Genomic DNA, 15,895 nt, shown 5'->3' with positions numbered 1-15,895 from the left:
CCTTAGTAGGTCGTGTAACATTAGGTCAAATGTACCTGACCACGATAGGTGTATATTTACATATTTCGAAAAAAAATTTGTATACGCGAAAAGGGATAAAATGGAAAGGAAAAATGCGACTTAAAAAAATCCATTTCATTTAAAAACAATCTAATTCTGTAATATTATAGCTATCGAAATCGACTACCATTATTCTGATAGTCGTACCGGTGAATGGACTAATAGCGAAGAGCTTCGACCAACATCTCAAGAAGCTCACTAAACAGTTGGGTTAAGGGCCCAATACAAAAGGCAGTTATCCTAGAAACCGCACGCATCGTGAGAAGGTTCCTGTCTCTGCAGCCTTGACCATTGATTGTTTGAGTCATGGGACTCCGCAGCCGGTGGTGCTCAATTTTTAATATAATATTAAGAAATAAAATATTGAGAATAAGGTTAATAAATGAATAAGAAATATAAGCTATCGAAATTAGCTATATGTTAGAGACTGGATTAAAGAAAGCTTCATTGTCGAGTATATTCTACTTTTTTCACAAATATTTTAGTTGCATAAATGCATTCATAAATACATAAAATTAGTGCCAATCCACTATGTACACAAGTTAATAACATGTTGAATAAAAGGCCTTTTAGTTGCTTCGGAACTTTGAATTAACAATGCACCGCGCCCGCGTACGTTATATGGTCATAGAAATAATTCAGTCGTTTGCCGCGCTCTATGCTTACAAGTATTACTATCGAGTGGACGTTTCCGCGGCCTATAATTTAAAAATGGATAACTTCGGCTTCGTTGGGGATGAAGTTTCGTCTCAAGCTACTAGTGTTACTTTCACCTGTGATCGTAGATTTGTCGCTTCGTATATATCAGGACGCTTCAAAAAAGTTGGAGAGGCTTCACATGACTTCGTCCCGTCTTATATTTAGTAAGTAAACTTAAAAATTATAATTAAAAATGATTAAGCCTTTTATTGATGGATTCTTTGTAGTCAGTTAAAGGTTAGTTAAAGTTTAAATCATTGATTTATTATTTAAGACGTGAAAAATTTTCTTTATCATCTTTCTTGACCTTGATATTATTGATCTTACTAATATTAGATACACGAAAGTTTATGTATGTATGGATGGATCTACTGATCTAAATGCAGTCTGGAAGAAAACATACACTTTTTACTTTTTAAATTGCGCACGGATCCGCGAGAAAAAACTAGCACGTCATTGATAAAAAAACGGGCTTAAACTGCAATGATGAGATATATATAATTAGGGTTATTTGTTTAAAAAACGAATATGTTTTCATTTTTAAATTTAATAATGTTATGAAGAAATCAAACTAAAGTAGTCGTGTTTGTAAATTCTCTATGAATCAAAGTTCAAGAACGTTATAACAGGTCTGTAATTAATTCAAAGGTTTATATATAATTCAGATACGAGTCGATATTTTTTTATATACTATTTCACAATTTGTTTATAAAAACAATCTATCAAACCTCATATCATCAAGTTATATTTTGTTGTTTTTCTAGTACCTTGTCTAATATTGAATGTTTTTCCTCATTTGTTTTTAGTACCGAGATACGACGTTTAATTTGCATGATAAAATAAGGCGTAGTAACTTACCTTTTAAGTTTATGACAGACATACAGACAGACAGACCATTAGTTATTTATCCAATGAGGTGTTATCAATGTTACTACGATTCTCCTTTTGTCGCGGTCCAGACACCTATCTTGCTTCTTCTACATTCATAAAATATAGATATATACATGTGGGGTTCGAGTGCTTTTAATTTAATGAATATTAATGCTGCCCTTCTTGAGTATGACGTGACATAATAAAATAGTATCACCAAACAGCAAGGTCATTTTTCCATGCTTCCGTGGTACGGTTTTTGTCTCCCACTATAAATTCAGATTTATAATCTTTTTTGACATCTTATGTTCTATCATTGCTGTAAAAAGTATTTAAAAAAAGTAGCCTATATTATGCCCCAAGTCTTGACATAATCGGTCCAGATAATCAGAAGTTTACCTGGAACAAACGATGCCTTGGAACGCAGACTTACGGACTGACATACAGAGAATAATAAAAAAAATGTTATTTCGTTTATCAACTACGCAATAAAATCTTGCCTTGGAACGTGGCCTTGAGAGCAGGCATACAGACTGACAAACAGGAGGACAGACAATTATACAAAAAAAATGTTTTTTCGGTTATCAACTACGCAAAAAAAAACATGTGTACGATATATTCTTTTTCTTCGATATAACATACAGACACTGCAATTTTCTTAATATTTATAAACAAATTGGTTACACTATTGTTTTCACCATGGTAGTCAACAAAGCCTTATTGTGATTACTTATCAGATGAATATCCTGCTCGAGTTACTGAGAAACATAACTTACAATGTTTAATCATAAAAAAAAATTCTTTACATTATGAAAAAAAAACTTATACGTTTTAATTTTATTATCTTATATATAAAATTCTCGTGTCACAATTTTCGTTCCCATACTCCTCCGAAACGGCTTGACCGATTCTCATGAAATTTTGTGAGCATATTGAGTAGGTCTGAGAATTAGCCAACATCTATATTTTTAATCCCGCGCGGACGGATTCGCGGGCGACAGCTGGTTATCTTATGGATGGATGGATATTTCTCTGAAGGTATCTCCGGAACGACTCGACGTATCTTCATGAAATTTTGCACAGATGTAGAACCTATTCTGGAAGAACACATAGGCTACTCATTAAGTTTTTTTTTAATTCGGACATAGTCACCGGCGGAATTTAAAAAATACTGGTAAGGTATAAATATATTCAATTGGTTCCGAGTCGCAATGATCAAGTAAATATTCATATAAAGTCCACAAATTAATAATTTATCCATAGTTCCTAACATGGATGACCTAAATTGTGGTTTTCAACTGCCCCGACGCGACGCGACGTTAGACTTTCTACATGTGCTCCACGATTAGTGCATATGCCACAGTCATTTTGTTAACGTCAGAGACGTAATATGTAAAAATCTGCTATTCTTCTATTGGGTTTAAAACATAATAAAAAAGTTGGGACCGTAGTGCTTGCAGGTGGGTCGTTAAAAAAACACACCTAAGACACGACGGAAGATACATCGATCTGAAAGAAGAAAGGTAAATACGTAAACGAGATAAGAATAGGGAAATGATAGATTTAAAATACTTATTTTGTAATAAATAGTATGTCCAACACACCTTATCTAAGTCTTAATTAATCTGTTCCAAATAATTAAGGCATTATTTAAAAAAAACTTTACAGAAATAAAATTTATCTAGTGCAAATGCAGTGAGATTATGTCTACAAACCAACGAAATTCATTATATGACGGTGACACGAACGTGAACTCCGAACGTCCTAATGTTAGTTGCATTATTTAGAGTTGAAGCCATTGCACTATAAAACTTCGTAGCTATAGTTCGGGATTCTCTGACGCAGTTAGTTTAATGATTCGTAAGTACACTAAAACAGGCGGTATGTATTAATGTACTTATATTTGTTAAACGTATTTATAATAATTTGGATATATTTAAGGAGAATATTATTAAATATTAATGGAACGGATCAAACAGCAAATTAAACTCATGACACTTTTTTTTAATTGTTTTAATTATTTTCTAATAATTATTTGGTTTATAAAATAATTTATGTAATTGGTTAAATAGTTAAATTTTTACATGGATGAATTTTAAAAAATTATTAATGGAATACAGTATAGCGCCATCTATTAGCAGTAAGATGAAGCAGTTTTGTAAAACTCTCAAAACTTCATTTTAGGAAGGTTCACAAAAAATTTTAATAGATGGCGGTATTTTCAAGCAGAATCTCTTCTTGATATTTAACTGGCATGAATCTAACTTATATTGTAAATGCGAATATTTATATAAGATAAGATAGATGGATGTGTGTTAGAAGGTATCTCCAGAACGATTTAACCTATCTCGATGAAATTTGGTATAGATGTAATACAGTCTCGAAGAAAACATTGATCCCCGAAATGTGTACGATTCTCGTGGGATACATTTGATTTATACATATTTACTCGACAACTCCGTAGTGAGTCAACACAACATGCTATTGAAATTCGACATAGATATAAAACATATTCTCGAGTACAAGAGATTTTTCGCCCTTATTTCATTTTGCGCAGACGAAGTCGCGGGCAAAAGGTATATTTATCAGTGTTATAGATGTTCTGAATTAATTCATAAATTAAGTTAAAAACTTTATTTTAATCGCTTCTCGTACTATAGGATTTTAAATAATTTCCTTATTTGAATTAATTCCACAAACGATTTTACCAAAAATTTTTAGAAGAACAAAAGTGTTGCTTTTATAAGTAACCTACCATTTATTTATATTTTGAAGACATGTTCTCCAACTGCCCAGTTTTTTTAATTGTTTTACTTAATCTAAAATTATAATATTTGGTCCATAATTTGACAGCTTTGGCAACTGGCAACTCTGTTAAATTGTTAGTAAACATTTCAACATGACATTGGGTGTTTATTTTAATTTTTAGGTAGTAATAAATTATTTTTTAAGAGTTTTCTGAAGGAACATTACATTAATTAGTTACAAATTTTATCTGAAAACTATTTACTGACACTATGTGATTATTTAATCGATCTAAATTGAGTCTTTTCATTTTTAAATCTTAGGTATACTCAAATCAAAATTTCTTAAAATGTTAGTGAATTCATGTCTTCATAACTTCCCGGGCTTTCGATTGAATAATTGACGTGTTCGTGGGTAATGGGTACGCATGCGTCGTCAGATCAGCGAGAAGTGAGCTGCGATATTGCTTCAAAGTCTGCACTGCGAGGACAGCAGTCTAGAGTAACAGTCGTCGCCACATGAAATAGTCGACTTCTACTACACTCACTTAGTGAATTTTCGAATCGTGTTCGCATAAGATACTTCTTGCCCGCTGAAAGAAAAGTCACGGGAACTTCCCAACTAAGGTAAGATTAAAAAAAAATATTAGTTTGTCTTTTATATATTTTTTTATAACTTTTTACACGCTGCTTTAAAAGTGCGAAGTTCACAATAGTTTCGTAACTTCAAAACTAGAGCAATAACTTTTGTAATTAATTTAAATGCTTTAATTTTTATTTTCTTTTTTCTGTCTTTGCATGGAACTGGCATTAACTGTCTGCTTGGTTTTTTTGAGGCTTATTTTATTCTGTTTTAATGTTGAGTTAGCATGCATCGCGGCCAGCTGAATGGCAGTTCGTACACTGCTTTGGGCAAGGTGTACAATGATACAACTCTTCCTAACAATAAGGGGGGTTATAAGAAAATTCTTCATCTTGGTGGAGCTGCAAGGAAGTTAGGACCGTTACTGTATAGAAAACATTGTGAAATGAACGAACCATTAACGGAGTAAGTGAATTGCTAGCTTTGAGCTAGGCTTTGCTTAATTTTTGTTTTATTTTATTATATATTGACTGGCTTGCTATTTAGTTTATATAATTTGCACTTATATTAACTCTTTAGATGTTATTTATATATAATTTTGGATGAAATATTTAATATAAATGTTTTAAAATAAGATTTCTTTTGAAGCGATTTTGATTGCACAATTGCAATTATAATTGAGTAGATGGGCCAATAAAAGTATGCTAAGTATTTTGCACTATTACAGAAATCAAATCTTGGACGCAGAGAACAATCACTTGAAGATGCCTTCTCTGAATGCTGAAGAAACAGCCCTACTCAGGTAAGGAGAACTAAGAAAAAAGAACATTTTTACATAAAAAAAGACAAATAATGTAATTAATTGTTAATGCTACATAAAAAAATATTTTTTATGGCAGTTTTTTTTATTGATAAGTTATTTTTAATAATTTAAATACTTATTTTACTTTTAAATAATTTTTAGTCTTTGAATGAAGCATATATTGAATAAAAATGCTAAAGATGTTTTCTTTACTAAAGAAGTCACTTCTGGTAAAAAAATTACACTATCCTAAAAAAAATAAAAAAAAATATTTAAAAAATCCCGACTTTTATTAAATAAATGTAGTAAGAGGATGATGAACCTAAGCAGATTTAAAAAAAAACTTAAAAAACAGCTTAGGTAATTGTAAAAAAAAAACTGAAAAATTGAACGTACGGCAATTTTAATCGTAGATTTTTTTCATTTATTGAAAAGAAAACTTAATAAAATATATTTTTATTTTATGGTTTATATTATTTTATTAATGTCAAAGCAGAATATAATTTCCATTTATTACAAAAAAAAATCTGTTTGTCTTTTTTCCGCCACGCCCTGTTGGCGGTTGCGTAAATTAAATTGATTGCTAACACAGCATTGTGTTACTTTAGCTGACGTGTTGTCTTTGACACATATAAGCAGCATTTTTCAAAGGTATCTTAATATATCGATACATATAAAAAAGAGTGTCAGTATGTACTATCGAGAAAACAAATTTATTTCGTACAAAATATGTATTTGCTGATAACGAAAAACCATTTTTTTTGGCAATTCTTGTGCCTGTCTGTCTGCCTCGCTTGGTCGAGGTAATCTCCGGAACGATTTAACCCATTTTTACAGCAGCTGATGCAGGCGGGCATATTATAGGCTACTTTTTTTAATTTTGCGCTGATGAAGTCGGGGGAGACCTCTAGTACGCAATAATTTGACATGATAAATGTTATTACACGCAATATAAATCAACCTTATTACTCTTAAAAGCCATTTTTATTATCATTACTACTTGGTCATTCATCGCTAGATGGGCTAATGAACAAGAAAGTAATGAGAATAAAGGCTAAAAAGATGTAAGAGCGAAGGAAGAAATTAAGTCATAGAGATATTTTTCGAATTTCGTGTTACGATAAAAGTAAGTAACAATTATTATAGACAAATAAACGGGATGCAGATTCGTCCTCATTCATGGCAACTAAAATAGACCGACCGTTTAATTGGATCTCCGGTCTTTTTTATATCATAAAGCGTCAGGACGCACAGTACGTTCACCTAACGAGTACGCTCTTTTTATAATAATACGCTGATAGTTCTTAATTATTAAGAGATTCTTTCCATAAGTAAAGTTACATATTCTAAGACAAGATACATAGAGCTAGAAGTTTTTGTAGATAGATGCATACAGGATGTCAGCTGAGGCAGGCCTTGTACTAGATTTATCGACGGTTAGGTCAACGTTGCGGGGGACCACTAAATGACGGCGAACCTCTTAGTAGAGAAGTCAGTTACAAGCACGAGTACTTAAAGGAAACGTAATCATTTCAATCTCATTCGCTGCTATGTTCATACTTTTGCAGCTGTTCAATTTCTGATCATGTGTGATTCAAAATATCTGCGAAATAAAAATTACACCTTTGTTATAGTACTTCTATCAGACTAATTTCGAATGTATGTACAAGAGATGCAATGTGCTAATATTATGTGAATACATTAAATTGCAGTTTTTAACTGGAAAGATTTATTATTCATACGTCTATAAGAATATGATTTAGGGCTGTCAAGAAACATAACAAATGTAAGCAGTTATTTTATTTAGTAAGCGTAGTCCTCATTCTACAATATTGACATATTTAGGTTACATTGACTTTAACTGGGTCTTTGTTTTTACCACGTATGACGTAATAGTAGTACTAAACGCGATGGATATAGTTAGGGCCGCAATGTACGTTGAACATTTGTGCGCTGTAAGCTTGGGTCATTGTATGAATTGGGTCTTTAATAGAATAATGGCGTCGTATCGCGACAGTTAACACGACCAAATAACAAAGAGAGTTTTATTTTTTCGTCGATAGTAAATGACTAGCTCTCGCCCGCGATTCCGTCCGCGAGGAATTAAAAAAAACATAATCAGTAGCCTATGTGTTTTACCAGACTATGTTCTATATGTATGCCAAATTTCATCGAGATCCGTTCAGCCGTTTTGGAGACCTTCCATCCATCTAAACATTCGTATTTATAATATTAGTAAGTTTTCTTAAAGTGCAGCAGTCTTATAAGAGCAAACATTTACGGCTACGTGCTAAAAAAAATAATTTTCTTATCTAATTCTTTCTGCCAAAGAACATCTTTATTTGCAAAGGAAGAAAGAAAGAAGTATATAGTAATTACATAACAAAATGTGAAAAATATTATTTTGAAAGTGTATTCTATTTGTTCACACAACCATCTAAAACATTGTGTAGCAAAGTCCTTTGGTGTCACCTCGAAATTGCATTCTTTGAAAGTACAACTAGAAATAAATAAAGTACAGCGAACAAAGATATCTTTTTACAAAGTAAACTTCTCGTTTTCGTCACTTTGAAATACTAAAGTGATGGCACAACAAAGATAGAATAAGAAGACACAACAAATATATCTTAAAAGATATGTCACAAAATTGTTATCTTACTAATATAAATGTGAAATTTGGTATAAACATAAAACATAGTTTGAACACATCTCTATAGTTTTGTTTTTAAATTCCACGCGAATGGAATTGCGGGCGACAGCTAGTTACTTATTTCGTTTGCTTTGATGCTTAAGTAGTAACAATCAAGATATCAAGTATAAGTCTTTGGCTATGTAATTTTTTTATTTACAATTATATTTATGTAAGTACAGTAAATATACTGCATAAAATAATTGCCCACGTAATCGTAATAAATATACGTTGAAATATGATCAATAGACTTGAGGTTATTTGATTCTCACCTTCAAGTTACAACACCCATTTTATAGACTATTTCATTCTGTTTATATTTTTTTTACCTTAATGTTCCATAACTCCTTTTAGGCCGATTGATTCTATGGATTCCATGGCCCAATGGGAACGATTGGACCAACGGGAACTCAATAGGTTTAATACTATTTATAGTAACCATTTAATCGGTAACTAATAAATTAATTATCGATACCCAATCAACTAACATCCTTCCTCTGCCAATCCTACCCTAACCTCGTGTCCACTACTCTGCTACTATGACATGTGATTGGACACACATTTGAGCACATGTCACAATCTCTGTTATGTAGAACGAATGATAGTATAGATATACAGGATAAGCTAATGTAATTAGTACTAACCTAGCTTGGTTGAGTAGTAAACCTTGTCAGTATGCGTTTTAAATATTGCCACGTAATTATAAAATAAAATGGCTCTTTTTTTTTAAATTACAGATTATAAACAGATCAATGTTTATGGCCAGGTTTTCCACAACTAAAATGATACTTGAGATTTTTATTTATTTTATTAAAATCGTAATTTGTATTATTATGAAAAAAAATATTTAACAGTGGCAGAGCCCGCTTTAACATCTTCGCACGAATCGGCCCGGCTCGCCCGGTGAAATACCACGACCACACAGAAGACAGGCGTCAAGTGGAAGCAATTCCGCGTTTCGTCTGATGTGTGTGCGTCCCGGAGGCCTAATTTAGTCCTCTTTCCCTTCCCACCCTTTTTCTTATAAGGAAAGGATGGGAAGTGGAAATGGACTTTCCGGATGAGAGGATGCATGGAAGGGGAAAATATTTTCATTCTGTGCATCCTCTTCTCCGTCGATTAAAGGTAGGCAACGCATATGCAATTGCGTATGTCTATGGGCAACGGTCACTTCGCTATTTCAGCGATTTCAGGTGGCAGCTCGCTCGTTTGCCACCTTTTGATATAAAAAAAAATATGTTACTACCCACCAGTTTTAAGATCTAAAGACTCTTGTATTCAGTCCTGGTTACAAACATTTAAACAAAATACAAATTAATTTAATAACCTTCATCATTTTAACACCTTGTCATGTCAAGACGTCAAAAACAAAATAAGTAAAGCAAATACAAAGTAATTAGCGTTTGTTACGCAGACTTTAAATTCTGTAAAGATGAATTTTCCACTGTCTAAAACAGTTGTACAAAATTATATTGTTATCTCACTTTTTTACAAGAATAATAAAAGGGATGAGAGTATGTTCATGTAGGATCTAACATACTTCACTGCACTTGGTAAAAGATCTGTCGGTTGAAGAATTTTCATCCAACGCATTGAAAATTGTGACTGGCGTTTCTGTACATATACTTTCGGAAGTCTAGACTTGCGACTAATCTCCATTACTTAGTCGAAGATTTCATGTTCAGAACAAGGGAATTAAATTGTTCATTACGTTTGGGAGAGGATTGGAACAAGTAACTGTAACCGTAAAGTTAATACACCAATGTTTAACTACATCGGAATTACTTCAAATTCAGTCTTCATTATAAAGTGTACCTCACAAGGGGTACTTTATTCGATTGCATGTATTAAAAATATATAACAGTTGGTGCTTGGTACGTTCACAAATTGAAAGTAACTTGCGCCGTCGGCCCCGACCCCGTCCTGGCCGTTTGCCAGCAAGAGCGGTCGATTCAGAATCCCGGCCAAAACGGGCCACAGCTACACCAAAACGTCAAACAATACGACCTTATTCGTAAGGACATCAAACTTAAAGCCTTAACCCTACCCGAGTACAATGCGTTAATTGTATCTTCATGAACGGTTCAAGAGTTTAAGCCTATTAGCACAGATTATATTTAGTTTAGACTGGATACTGTCAACGTCCGCCCTTCAAATAATGAACTCGATTAGATTCTTTTAATACTCTTTCAATCAACGATGTTAAATATTACTATGTGTTTTTCCAGACTATGTTCTACGTCATTACCAAATTTCATCACGATCGGTTCAGCATTTTCGGAGATAACTCCTAACAAACATCGATCCATTTATCCGTCGATCTAAACTTTCGCATTTATAATATTAGTAAGGAGTAAGATTTATTGACGCACCTAACTTTAATTTGTTTAAATTTGAGGTTTTTAAACTATTATATCATTTTGTTGATTTACATATATGTAAGAAACTTGTGTCGCGAATATTTTTATAATGTAAATTAAATATTTCGAATAAAAAATGTCATACAGCTTGAGATAGTCAAGTTTTCTTATACATATTATAGTTTGAAGTAGTACAAGAGTATGCAATCTCTATTCATAGTCGGAGACTTGAGTTTGTTAATGAATGAGCCAGGCTACTACAAACAGCTGGACCGAATATAGGTCGCCAGTAAAGAACATAAGCATCTTGATCTTGGTACGTTTACATTTTTTTTGTTACTAATGTGACATCGTCGCGAAGTTTTCACGTTTTATTATAAGTTATAAACTTTTGTCTCATAAATGTCTTCCGTTATAATCTTTGATTACCAGGAGGATATCAATAATGTCTACTTTAAAGATTATTTGAGACTAGTTTTTACCCGCGACTCTGTCCGCAGATAATTAGAAAAAACTTAATTAGTAGCCTTTGTGTTCTTTTAGATAATATGGTACATCTATACCAAACTATATCAGGATCCGATGAGCTATTCCGGAGACTCAGTCTAACATCCATCCATCCATCTAAATATTCACATTCATAATATTAGGAAGATTGTGAATTTCATTGGCAATTATTTTTTAATCACTAATATTATACTACTTTCTCCAAAATCTCATCTATATATATAAAAGGAAGTCGAGTTAGTTACACAATTTATAACTCAAGAACTGGATGGATGGGTGGGCTACACTAAGTAAGTTTTTTTATATATCCACGCGGGCAAAGTCGCGGGCGACAACTAGTTTTAATTAAAAGTTATAAAAAAAAAATCTAATTGTTAATATTGACTTTCATTTATACAAATAAATAAACAAAACAATACACATTTTTCAGTTTGTCTGGTCGTTTAGTGTGGCTTATAATTTACTGCATGTGCAATTATCGTTTGCACAACGTAAGCATTTTGTTTCAAATAGCAAACAACATATCGAAATCAGAGCAGCATAATTGAGTTACGTTTGAACTGAAAATTAGTTAACTGTTATTGTTACACTGTATTTATTCGTTGGTATTCAAAGTTTTTTTTTTTATTCAAGCATATTAATTCGACGCAACATAACCATGGGAGGATCATTTCCTTTCTCACTTCTATTTATTACAAGACTAGTTGTCTCCTACTTCGTCCGTGGAATTAAAAAAACTTAGTACCTCTTGTTCTCTCAGGATATGTTCTACATTACACCGAGTTCTATGCAGTTGTCCTGGATATATCTTCTTATATCTATATTTTTTATGCATTTTATAGGAAAATTCAAACATAAATATATCTTTTCGAACATACGCATCTGCGGTTTCTCTGGTATTGCAGATATCCATGGCCGTCGGTGAATACTTTCCCGCTGCTCGTTTGCCTCCTTATTTTATAAAAAGTGCACTTTAAGCGTTCATATTCAGTCAGTATAACAATGGATTAAATATAATACCCAGTCATATGAATCTATTCGTGAAGCTAACAAAAGAAGAAGATAATGCATCCTCCGACGGGTAATGACGAAAAAGTATTTGAACCTATCTTTGAACAAGGTTTTAAAACTTTGATATAATATTTCTTCACTGAAGGAAATGCATTTTTAAAGAATACGAAATATAAGAATGGAATTTTTCGTCTTTTTTTTTGTAACGGATAAAAAAATAACCTTTAAGCCTAGGATGTTCTTGAATAGTAGCTTCTGTAGATTTTTTGCTTCCAAAAATTTGATAACATTTTACGAATGAGTCTTTTATGTGTATGTAGCTAAACTCAGCATAGGTTGCAATAAAAAAAAGTAATAATAATATCACAGCTTAGTGCAAAGAGGTGCACTAAAAACAAATACTTTCTATATTTTTAAGTTTTTAAAACCCGAAATAATTGTTGTTCACAGTTTTATGTACAGTCAGCGTCATATAGATCGTAACAGACAAGATATAAATTAAAAAGTTAAAATAACAAAAAAAAATAGTTGCTTGGGATTTGAACCGCCGAACTTACGTACCAACGGCGGCGAACGGTAAGGCCACGAGACCAAACTAGCATATATGATGACAAACTTAAATTTGATGTTGGTTTTATCTACCGAATATTTGTCATCCGCGTCGAACACTTTTAGTAAATTTTGAAAAATTTTTAATGCAAAGTGTCAAATGAATGTAACAGAAGTAGTTTATTCCAAATTGTATCACAAGTATATAGAGATAGAGTTCAATTTTGTCAAATGTACCGATATTTTTGCGCACCTTGACTGCTTCGTTACTTATGACGCTGTGGCTGCTACGATATTTATGAGCATCTTGCATGTACTCATATATTTGACGCTGTGTATGTACCGATGTATTTGAGCAGGGTGAATGTATCTATTATTTTGAGTACTTTTGTTGTACCGATATAATTGATTACTTTTGATGTACCTATATATTTGCATATCTTGTCTGTTACGATCTATATGACGCTGACTGTACGTTCATATCGAAGGTAAACATACAGTTATTAGATTTTATTCATATAAAAATGATGAAAAGCGATAGGAGCGTCGGTGGCTCAGGGGTCAAGCACTTGATTTGCAATCTGCAGGTGCTGGGTTCGAATCCCGCCATGTACCAATGTGTTTTTCGATTTCCGATTTACCTATGTACATTTATCCGTCGTTCTTACGGTGAAGGAAAACATGATGATGCAACCTGCACATATCTGAGTAGAAATTCAAAGTTATGTGTGAAGTCAACCAACCCGCACTTGGCCAGCGTGGTTGACTATGGCCTAATCACCCTTAACTTAGGGTAGGCTCCGAGCCCCTCGGTGGGGATGTATAGTGAGCTGATGATGATGACAGACGATGAGTTATTGAATGAATAAAAAATAGAGAAAATGTTCGTATATTTAATGTATATTTTTTCTTTCTATCAGTTTATTTAACTTTGTGGGACGTTAATAGAAAACCGACGTCCTCAAATACACTTTCAAAGACGCAAACGACAGCGCATCCAATTTCTTGTTGGTCTGTGAAAATTTCACTCTAAATTAAATCTTTGATATACCTTCAAAGGAAATTCAGTGCACTAGATACACTTTTTAATTAAAAATAACATAAACTTACGTTGAAAGTTTTAATTAAACTTTTTGTTAGTTTAAAAAAATATGAGGGAAAATTACACGACTCTTTATTTAGTTATTTAAATATTAAAGGTATTTTAGGATTGGTTTTCATCCTTTTAAAGTATTTTTCACTAAGTAAACTACAAGCTCAAGTTCTATACCCTATTGCTTGAACTATTAGAAGATCAAATTCTTTGAAATACAGAAAACATGTTTTGGACATTTGTTTAGACAGTGGAAACCTAATATTTAAATGCGAATGTTTAGATGGATGGATGGACTGATGGGTGAATGTTTGAAGGTATCTCCGGAACGGTTCAACGGATCTTGATGAAAATTTGCACAGATGTAAAACATACTCTGGAAGAACACATAGGCTAATCATTACATTTTTTTTTCATAAACATAACTTACATAAATCGATATTTAAACTTATAGCATGGATTTCATTTAACAATTTTAGTTCAATGTTAAAACTGAGAGATTACATCGTTTTACAATAAATAGCTACTGAAATGGATTTGTTATTTTAACTGCACTCAACGACTGTAGTAAGCTCTGGTATAGTGCAATTTTGAGGCTTCAGCTTGTCGGATTTAACGCGGCTATCTGAACGTGAACACTACCCCTGTTTGAGGTAAATCTGTGGACTTTTGTTATCTAAAACGATCTCCTTTATACTGCTAAATTAAATCGACATCGGATAAAATTTAACATTTTGTTGATACGTTTAATCTAAAGAGGAAAATATTTTTTTATTATACTATCTGTCGCCCGTGACTCTGACCGTGTGGAATAAAAAACTTAATTAGTTCCCAATTATTTGAATTTTTCTCACCTTTTAAACCTTCCCTAGACCTTCACGAACATTTCAAGACCAAGATAAGATAAATCCGTTTAGCCTTTCTCGAGTTTTAGCGAGACTAAAGAACAGCAATTGATTTTTTATATATAGATAGATTAACATTCGTAACTGAAGAGTTATAAATAAGAATTTGTGAATATTAATATACCACACTGAAAGGATTACATACTTCATATAAAATATAAACGAAAATTCTTTTCTGAAGAAAATATTTACCTCAAACATTTCGCTTGTATTTCTCTCGGATTCGCCAGATTAGGCGTTTCATTTCTTTTTTTATTTTCGTACAATATGTCAGTGATACACTTAATCCTTATTATGGTATAACGATAAACGTATTTCAATAAGTACCACATTTATAATACACAAAGTTTGCCAATGACTCCGTCCGCGCGGATTTAAAAAAAACTTAATAAGTTGTCTTTGTGTTCTTCCAGACTATGTTCTAAATCTATGACAGATTTCGTTGAGATCCGTTGAGTCGATCTGGAGATACATTCGGACAAATCTCCATCCATCCATCCAAACATTCGTAGTTATAATGGTAGTAAGAAGTAAAATTAATTATTGTACAAGCAATTATTAACAAGTTGAGCGCCTCGCGTATTTCTTTATAACCCGTCGTACCTTTTGTGTGGGATTTTCTGAGCAGCTACTCGTACGATGTTTCGAGCTGCTAAGATATTTGATTTCTCCTATATTAAGGTGATATATTTCTACAGCATGGACGACATCGAGCTGAAGAACATCCAGCTGCAGTTCCCGAGCGCGCGTCGCTTCAGCGGCGAGGGCGGGTGCGTCGAGGTGCGCGTGCGCACCGACCGCGGCGATATACTGGTGGCTGTGCAGGGAGACCGCTCCAAGCCCGCTATCATCACCTACCATGACATCGGGATGAACTGTAAGTTTTTTTTTATATTACGAGTTGGAGACTTACTAAGACACGAAAAGTACAAAAAAATTAACAAAAAGTATCTTAAGTCTGTTGAAAAATTAACACTATTCTTGAAAATTTTGATTGGAAGGTTTTATGTAAGAAAGTTTGAA

At 32.9% G+C, this 15,895-nt stretch overlaps 1 protein-coding gene across 4 annotated transcripts in view; it reads left to right on the top strand.

Annotated features, from left to right (window-relative positions):
• The first annotated feature begins 716 nt into the window (after positions 1–716).
• Positions 717–15,895, top strand: part of MESK2 (misexpression suppressor of KSR 2) — a 59,763-nt gene continuing 44,584 nt past the window's right edge. For 2 of the 4 annotated variants that reach the window (XM_013324008.1, XM_013324009.1), the window contains exons 1-4: positions 4,541–5,000; positions 5,242–5,421; positions 5,684–5,758; positions 15,571–15,749. In XM_013324008.1, coding sequence (XP_013179462.1) covers positions 5,243–5,421; positions 5,684–5,758; positions 15,571–15,749 — 433 coding nt within the window. In that variant the 5' untranslated portion in view covers positions 4,541–5,000; position 5,242. Of the gene's footprint in view, positions 924–4,540; positions 5,001–5,241; positions 5,422–5,683; positions 5,759–15,570; positions 15,750–15,895 lie in introns of those variants that run through there. The other 2 variants (XM_013324011.1, XM_013324010.1) reach the window with 2 other exon arrangements.

This window comes from Papilio xuthus, unplaced genomic scaffold (assembly GCF_000836235.2).
Source record: "Papilio xuthus unplaced genomic scaffold, Pxut_1.1 DF825017.1, whole genome shotgun sequence".
NCBI lineage: Eukaryota > Metazoa > Arthropoda > Insecta > Lepidoptera > Papilionidae > Papilio > Papilio xuthus.
Note: the sequence above shows the minus strand (reverse complement) of the source record. Positions and strands in the feature narration are given on the sequence as shown.